At 42.3% G+C, this 9,491-nt stretch overlaps 1 protein-coding gene across 1 annotated transcript in view; it reads left to right on the top strand.

Annotated features, from left to right (window-relative positions):
• Nucleotides 1-448: 448 nt before the first annotated feature.
• Ednrb (endothelin receptor type B) overlaps nucleotides 449-9,491 on the top strand; it is a 30,523-nt gene continuing 21,480 nt past the window's right edge. The window contains exons 1-2 of the mRNA XM_028772279.1: nucleotides 449-703; nucleotides 1,312-1,847. Of these exons, the coding sequence (XP_028628112.1) occupies nucleotides 1,365-1,847 (483 nt within the window). The 5' untranslated portion in view covers nucleotides 449-703; nucleotides 1,312-1,364. The remainder of the gene's footprint in view (nucleotides 704-1,311; nucleotides 1,848-9,491) is intronic.

Genomic DNA, 9,491 nt, shown 5'->3' with positions numbered 1-9,491 from the left:
AGCACACAGTGATGGAGGCCCTTGGTTCTTCGTGTGGGCAGTCCCTCTGCCTAAGAAGAAAGCATCCCGCCTGCATGTTGATTTGAAAGTTAAAGGAGAGAGAGAGAGAGAGAGAAAGAGAGAGAGAGAGAGAGAGAGAGAGAGAGAGAGAGAGAGAACTCCCCCCAAACCAACCAGATTTCAGGAATCACTACATTCGTGTGAACAGTCAGAGTATTCAAAGTCCAGGTTGATACAGAACCTTCTCCTAGTCTCCAGTTCCCAGGTTGTCATGGAATATGTTAGGTTCTTCGTTGAGTGAGAAATAAACAGCTTTATGTGCGACACAACTCTGAACTAGAACTGCCCCTCCCAGCGGTCAGCTGGGGCTGATACTGTCCAGGCATCGCCCAAGGGAAAAGGTTGTGGCAAGGTCGCTCAGAAAACGCGGGAGGAGTCTGGCGTTGATTGATGCTGGGAAGGGACCGAATGAATAAAAGTACTTGTCTGGGGACAGCAAAGACCCCGAGCGAGCTGTTGAGGATCCGCTGTCTGGCAGTCTCTCAGTCTTTTGTGAGAGCCAGAGCTGCATTCAGTTGAGAGAGGCCTGCTTAGGAGCAGCTGGACTCCTGCTGCGAGCCGCAAGTCCCCTAAGGCAGTTGACGTCCTGGGAAGGAGGTTCCCTGCTAGTGGCGCTGCTCCTGGTGCTTCCAAACCGTGCGAGGTAACTAACCATTCTGGTTTAACTTTGAATTAACATCTGTAGCTGAACCTTGCTCTGGGGCTTCCGCTTTGCTTAGTAGTTCGGGGTTTTCTTTTAAACGAGTAAAACTTACACATAACAGCGATTTAAGCCGAGATTGGGTTGTAAAGCGAATGCTTGAAGTCACTTGGAAAGCACAGAAGTTGGTGCTGATCTGTTATTCTCTCGGTTCTTGGCTGAGTGCATCGACGTATGCCCTTGGCCGCTAGGTGCCTTCATTCCGGGTCCCCAAGCTTAGCTAAAATTGGGCTTGCTTCTTCCCGGCAAACACGAGTGCTCTTTCCCTGGGACACCCACCCTCCCCAGTCTGGAACACTCCTGCCCAAATGCTCCACCCCTCTGCGACTGGTCTACCGCAGGGCTGGGGATTAAAACAAGGCGAGCAGGGTCAGGAAGGAGACTGAACGCAGACCAGCGGGGGGCGTGCGCCCAAATTCCTCATTGGCGCGCAAACTTAACTTACTGTTACGGCGCGGATAGAGGCAACCCGGCTAGTGTGAGTGTTTTCAGAGGCGTGGCTGGGGTAGCTGACTAAAGTGCCCTGTCTTCATTCCCCTGTCGGTCTCCAGACTGAAAACAGCGGAGCGGCTACTGGAGTCTCACAGGAGGAGCAAGCTGTAACATGCAATCGCCCGCAAGCCCGCACGGACGCGCCTTGGTGGCGCTGCTGCTGGCCTGTGGCTTGTTGGGGGTATGGGGAGAGAAAAGAGCATTCCCACCTGCCCAAGCCACACCGTCTCTTCTCGGGACTAAAGAGTTAATGACGCCACCCACTAAGACCTCCTGGACTAGAGGTTCCAACTCCAGTCTGATGCGTTCCTCAGCACCTGCGGAGGTGACCAAGGGAGGGAGGGTGGCTGGAGCCCCGTCAAGATCTTTCCCTCCTCCGTGCCAACGAAGTATTGAGATCAGCAAGACTTTTAAATACATCAACACGATTGTGTCCTGCCTGGTGTTCGTGCTAGGCATCATCGGGAACTCCACACTGCTAAGGATCATCTACAAGAACAAGTGCATGCGAAATGGTCCCAATATCTTGATCGCCAGCCTGGCTCTGGGAGACCTACTCCACATCATCATTGACATTCCCATTAACACCTACAAGGTACTGTACCCCATAATGGTCTGATGGTCTGGAGACCGGGGATGGGGGTGGTAAATAGAGTGGTAAAGCTGCAATCTTTAAAGTATTAGGGGGTGGGGAGACACTTCCTCAAGGAGACTGCTCCTCTCCCAATAGTGATGGTTGAATGAGATTTTCTGGGTTTTCTTAGCTTCTGACAAGTGTAGCTTTCTAAGCAGTGACATCGTTACTATTGGAGATCTGTCAGGAAAGAATTCAGATTCCCCAATTCAGGGTCACCGAATCAGAAGCTCTGGAGACGATGACAGCAGCGAGACATTTTAAAAATCCTTTCTCTGTAACTATGATAACATTTAACAGTTGGGAATCACAAGCCCGGAAGTCATTCTTTCTGGGGACGACCTCTTAAAAGTATGGTCCCCCAAACTGCGATCATGAATACTGTCTGGGAGTTTGTTAGGCATGCAAATCTACCCCAAACAGATTTTGCATCTTAAGTGTACATATGATTCATAGGAAGATAACCTTAGAAAGCATGGTTTTCAGGACCCAGAAAGCCTTTCAGTAAGATTTTAGGAAACAATTGGTTTGGGCTAAAGGGGCCCAGAATGGTAAGTAAAATATAATTCCTTGATGCGAAGGGCCTTTGATAATCTTCGTGGAATTAATGTGCTGGCCCAAGTGTCAGGTTAGATGTGTTACTTCCTTTATCCATTCCAGCTACCCACAAGTTGCTATTTCTTGCCATTTTACACATGATCCATAGGATGTTCAAGGGCCTTCCAAGGAGAGCGGGCTCCAGTATGCCAGATTCCCAGATGTTAGCTTTGTGACATTATCTCTGATACTTCATGGTAATGCACAAGACATGGACAAGACAGTGGACAACTCTGTAATAAAGTCTGTAAAATTGTCAGTAATTAACATTATGGTGATTTTCATAGCCATCAGAAGAAAGAGGCTCAAAGAACAAGGCAAGACATGAACATCCACACTATTGACTCCAGGTGGTTTTGGAAGTCCGTAACATCCGGTACCTGTGGGTCTCATTCTCTTCCATTTCCCAATGAAGCTTCTAGTGCCCACCTATGGGGAGTTTGTGATGTTAATAAAAACAGACCGAATAAAAGGACCAGAAATGTTTAGAGTTGTGCAAGTATGTAGCACTGCTCCCCACTGTCATCAATAGAAACTCACACATAAACACAATGCAGGTGTAAAGGAATGAGAGAGTACTTTGTGCACTTGCCAAGGACCAACCCAAGCCTCTGTGTGCAAGGAGCTAAACGAGTTAGGATGGGGAAAGTCTCTACAACTGTGAGTGGTTACCGTAAGGCAGCCCCTGAGATTGGTCTTCATTGGTCCCTGGGAATCCTGACCCCACTAGCCACATTTTAAGGGAATTCCAGACATTTCTGAGACTTGGAGATGGGACATAGATTAGAATCCAGACCCTAGAGAGAAGCACTACCTGAAATACAAAGGAGAAATGCTGAAAGTCTGGGACAGCCAGTGATTGCCTTTGATGGCCTCTGAGAATTTGCCTGGAGACACAGAGGCTGAGAAGTTCTTTGCTTGTGATCACAACTCTGGTAGGATCAGAGGTGACCCACTTCTATAGAGTGGCAAGATAGATCTTTCTTTCTGTGGTGGCCAACTGAAGCATTCCAGTTCAGCTCTTCCAAACTGAACCGGGAAGCTTTACAGTAGAAATTTTTAAATAACTGAATCAAGATTACTTTCCAAAGAGACGCTTATAATCTACCTTTGCTAGGTATGCACAGAAAGTCCACGGAATTCTCTTTGGGGCAGGCTTCATTGACCTACACATTTAACCAAGTTAGAAACTCCTTACATCAGCCAGCCATTGAACTGTTGAGTGAAAGGTGGCTTAGAACTTTCTTTTCATCTTGTGTTCCCACTAGACCTGATATAAATTGACTCTTCCAGGACTATAATACTTTCTGCCTGGCCAAACGATTATTTTGGTAAAAAGGAGAATATATGACTGAGTGGTGCAGGTTTCCTTTCAAGTTCCTCTATTAATTCCCTAGGAAGTTATATCCTTTACCCTAAAGCTATCCAATGTACTAAAGCTTACTCCTAGAACAAACTCATGAGTCACTAAACTTAGTCATCTAAATCTGTCTAAATAAAACTCAAGTCATCAACTTAGGTCCCACAGTTGTATTGAGTGTCAACATGAACTCCTACAAATCCTCCAGTGTTGCCTTGAGTTTGGTTTGATGCTGTAACAGTGGCCTCTGTTTATGAGGCATGATGAACTCATTCTATTTCATTAAATTATTCAGATAACGTTACACAGAATGTATAGCTCTCTTCCCTGATTTAAGTCACTGAGGAAGTGAAGAAGTTATTTGCCCAATATCATAGCATTGGAAAGTGGTTCCTCTTGACTTGAACCCAGCTTTTCTGGCCCTAGCACTGGTAACCTTCCTTATCACACTACATCAAGAATGCTAAGGCACAGCGTTCCCTTCTCCAGTCTGAGCTTCATCAGGATCTCAGCTTGAGTACATGGATAAAATTGTGACTCATGGTAACACACTAAATAAAGACACAGGGTAAACCTTTTCAGAATTCATCTGAAATGTCAGATTTGCAACCTGGAAGTCCTCTTTGGATAGTCTAGATCATACAATACAGTGGATGCTATTCTGAAGACTATTTACCATAACACCTAAGACGAGTTAAAAGTCATTTTATTCCCCTAAATAACTGTACCTGTATATAACGTTTACAAATACATTTTTAGAGTTTTAGAGCATTGGGCATTTATAATTGTAGAAGAATAATTTTAGTGAGTTATGAATGGTTTTGTAAATGTCTTCTAAAGTGATAGCTTTGAATTGCTTTGAATTTTTGACAGCCTGCTACACCCCTCTGGAATCAGACTCCATCATCACTTCTATTACTATGCCCTAGAAGCTCAGAAGCATCCTCTTGAATCTACTACATTCATCTGAAGGTCAATTATATAGAATTCAGTAATGCTGACAAATCACAGAATGTCATAGCTGGTGTCAGTCCTTAAAGTTGCTCTAAAATATGTGCAGAGTTTCGCATAAAGGAGCTGACTGCCTTATGAAATCTGCCCGCCCTGCCTCGCCCTGCCCCACCCCTCCCCACCCTGGCCCACCCTCCTCTCCCCTGCCATGCTTCTTTTCAGGATCTGGGTCTCTAAAAACTTTTAGTTGGAGCCATTCTTCGGTGTCCTCCATCAAGAAGACCCTGTATTGAAGGTCAGGGAAGAGTCTCAGGACATCAAGCAAGTTGCAGATACTAAACACTTCAAACACTCATGTAAATTACGTGTGAAACAAGAAGCCCTTTGAACCCTTCACATTGGGATGCATGGGTTATGCTTACATAAAACAGCTGAAAACGGGGAAAATCCAATCATCCACAGTGTGTATTTTTAAAATGACACACAGATACAATACCAAATGTTACATGAATTTGTAGATAAGTAGGTAGACATATAACATCTGGTCCTGGTCTTAGTGCATAGTAAGCAAACAAAAAAAGCTATCAGAATGTTTGCATTTCTATGTTAAAATAGGAAGGGAAGTTGATGTTTGGAGTGTTCTTCCTTTTCAGCTTTTGTCATTACAAACACGACTACAAACATCCTAACACATACATACAAGTTTGCACACATGTGTATGTCTAACTAGTTCTAAAGGATAAATCTCTAAAACCTTGGTTGCTAAGTCAAAAAGTGTATATACTTGGCAGTATATATAAATAATGTCACGTTATATTATTACTGTACTCTTGGCTCTGATCACTACCTTCACTATATCTCCAGGCAATTATTGTGTCTTAACATCTGTGAAATGTTCTTGAGTCACCAGGTCCATGATGATGCGGTGTGTACGTACACTGAACTAAAAGATACTATTCAAATCCCCAATATAAGGCTTAGTCTGTCCTTTTCACAAGCTATGTATTATATACTTCCTACTTATAAAATGATGGAGGTATCAACTGTGTAGCAAATAAAACCCAGTGTCTGACTACTGAGCTGTGGTATCCCAGACATCAAAGATAGGTAGAGCAGTTGAGAGTATGTCTGGACACTAAGGTGCTTTAGTATTACTGGTTGTCTGGATCATTACTTTGACTTGGTTCAGCTTAACAGTGGTATTTTTAAAAGACTGAAGACTGGCTGGGGATAAATTTTAAGTCCTTGAGAAAATAATGAGCTTTTGAATTAATTGTTTTACTTGAAAATACAATTCTCCTTTATGCTGGACTTATAAGAATACCTGAGTATGTATAGTTCTCAAATAATAGCTTCCTTTTTGTGTAACCAAGTTGAACTTCATAAGACCAGGTTGTAAACTGGAAGGTAGATTGGATTTCTACATTAACTATTGTGATAAGGATCTAAATGTAGTCCATGTGCACTCTGGTCAAGAGCTGAAACTTTACCGAGGGAAACACCGGGATGCTGTTATGTGGCGTTGCTATTAAGACTTTGTATGCCACCAAAGAGAACTATAGGTGCATAGTCCTGACAGGCAACATTCCTGATCTTTAACATTTAACCAGTTAAGTTGGAACACACTTAGCATTAAAATGCTGGCATGTCAAAATGTAGGAGTACTTCACTGAGCTCAAAAATTACTTTTGAAAGAGATGACCTTGGCATGTAGGCAGGCACTTTCTGTTTGTGACATTATCAGTTGTCATGATGGACAAGCTTACTTTTCCCACTACCCCACATAGATCCCTTTCGGATCTTGACAGCTTGGAGTAAAAATAACTAATTAGCAAAGTAAATATTGAGGGACCAGCATCAGAGTTACCTCTTGAGGTGACAGTTTTCCTCTCAGTGAAGCTTAGGTGTGTATACACACACAGACACACACATATCAGAGAGAGAGAGAGAGAGAGAGAGAGAGAGAGAGAGCGCAATACAAGACTACAAGAGCAGTCAGCATCACTGGCAGGGAAGTATCATCTTCCAAATTTAGCAACAGTACTCTCATTACCAGTCAAGTACCTGAGATGTGTCAGTTATATCTCAGCCACAATTAAAGACACTGCAATGGCAGAAACATTTTGTGCCAAAAATGAAACCAAGGTTATCTTTGATATTCTTAAAAAGAAAAAAGAAAAAGAAAAGAAGTGCAATAAACAAAGTGCCAAAAAAAAGTACATGAAAATTATTCTCTTTGAAAAGGAGCAAGTGGGAAGTCTCTGGGTGACTTGGAATCTATTAACAAACAGCTTTCTGTCCATTCAGCATAGCAGCTCCAACAGCCAGTGGCAGATGAATGGCTGTACACACGTGATGTCCTGTATAGGACACCAGATCAGGTGCCATATCCCTTTACAGTTTTACAGACGTCTAAGTAGAACAATTGGGAAGGCCTGACCCTCCTCTTTGAGGGTGTTCTTCAAACCAAATAACAGACCAATAGTAGATTCAAGTAACTCAGAAACTTGAGACACAGTGTCCCCACTGTTTTGCATGTTAGATGCAGATTCCTGTGACAAAATGCTTAGCAAACTCTGGGCTATGCACAGTGAAAAATTATGTTTGCCTTTGATCTGACACTTGGACACTCCATGAACTGAAACCCCTAAAAATGTTAAGTTTCTTGGGATGCTGAACGGTTTATCTCTCAAGGGCTTCACATTTCTTTCTTTCCTTGTTCACATAGAGTGAGTTGTTCAAAATTGAAAATATTTCTGTAGTTGTATAAAATGATGGCATGGCAAGCTTCTGTGTCGGGGCCAGGAAACCCTGTTCTTCATTTCACAAGGAAAACCATATAAGGTTATCTTTGTGTGGCTAATATGCTGGAGCTGATTATTTTTAGAGAAACATGTCAAATGCTAATAAATGATTAACTGATTTAGAGTGTGTTGACAGAGAAAGCCTAAGCTGAAATAAGATTTTAGCTGTAATTTATGAAGTGGGACAGTCCCCTTGAGAACTTTGCAAACTCTTCAAGAGATTAGTTATGTTTGGAGTAGTGATACATGCCACTGTGGTGTCTGAGTACACCTTGGCTGTAAAACATAGCTGATATCAGCCTTCTGTGTCCTCATGGTTTATAGTGAGTGTTCATTCTGTTGTTCTTTCCCTGTAGACTCTCCGATGAACATGCAGGAGAACAAAAATTAACTAATTAATTTGATAATTAATTAATTGATTGGTTAATTTAATTTCTAAAGATCATCAGAACATGATGGAGGGTGTGGGAAGGTGAATGAAAAGTAGGGATGGGATGCTGGAAAGATGGCTCAGAGGTTAAGAGCATTGACTACTCTTCCAGAGGTCCTGAGTTCAATTCCCAGCATCCACATGGTGGCTCATAACCGTTTTTAATGAAATCTAGTGCCCTCTTCTGGCCTTTGGGCATACATGTCGGAGACTGCTGTATACATAGTGGATAAATAAGTCTTAAAAGAAAAATAAAATCGAAAATAAAATCAGCCAAAGGGAAAAGTAAAAAGAAAAATAGGGATAGAGATGAGGTTAGTGACCATCATTCTTGAGTCAAAAATTCATCATCCAAGTTGACGGAAGCAGTTTCCAAGAAACCCTCGCTCTTTGGGGTTCCTGTTCCCTTTCCTGCTTCAATTTCACTGTGGATTCCAGAAAGAACACAAACTAACTCCAGAATGTCTACACTGTCCCATGAGAGAGTACACAGATAGTAGCGGGCCCAGCTCTGGCATGACATGACTTAATACGCTTGCTTGAGTTCATTCCGCCTGTGCTTTATTCTGAATCCTGTGACTGTAAGGACTCTCGTTCTTAGTCTCTTTAGGCATTTTGGGGGAATCTTCTTAGGAGATCCATCTTAGATAAATGAACCTAGCAGTTTTGTTATTTCCCTTAGCCAGATTTCTTAAGGATGTATAATGTGTCAAGAAATCTTTTAAGCACAATTGTGGATATGTTTTTAAGTTCAGGTGACAGGACAGTAACAATCTTTATTTTTCCTTTTGTTGTGCTAGAGGTCAAACTCAGTGCCGTGCATATGCTGAGCAATTAACTTATTTCTTGCCTGTTATACACTTAGAAATACTTCATTTTGGTAATAATAGTAGAATATATTTAAGGTAAGCTTGAATTTCTTTTTTATTGTACAGAATTTTGCTTTAATGGGACCAAAGAAATATCCATTACTCTTAATAAGTAGGCATGTTTGACTGCAAAGAATGTAGGATGTCATTGGAGAAAAACTTTTAGAAAGTCAGAGCCTTAAAGATATTTATCAGTGTGATTTATTATTTTAATTAATTTTTATTGGATATTTTATTTACATTTCAGATGTGATCCCCTTTCTTCATTCCCCAACCCACCCAAAAACCCCCTATCCTATCCCCCCTCCTCCTGCTTCTATGAGGATGTGTCCCCACTCATCCCCACCTCCCTGCCCTCGAACTCCCCAACATTGGGGCTTCCAGCCTTCACGGGAGCAAGGACTTTCTCTCCCACCTATGCCAGACAAGCTTTAATTTCTCCTGAGACATTTTCAGTATTTTCAGATCTCTGATTTTCCTAGACATTTATCACAAGCTCTTTCTTTAATTTTTCACCACAAAGTCAGTTCTATCCAGTCAGAGAAATCTTCCACGGCTGTGTGAAGAGATGAAACATGTTCCCAGGTCCTCTGC

The sequence above is a fragment of the Grammomys surdaster genome, unplaced genomic scaffold (genome assembly GCF_004785775.1).
Source record: "Grammomys surdaster isolate TR1022 unplaced genomic scaffold, NIH_TR_1.0 65, whole genome shotgun sequence".
Lineage (NCBI taxonomy): Eukaryota > Metazoa > Chordata > Mammalia > Rodentia > Muridae > Grammomys > Grammomys surdaster.
The sequence above is the reverse complement of the archived record's forward strand: the minus strand, read 5'-3'. Positions and strand labels throughout refer to the sequence as shown.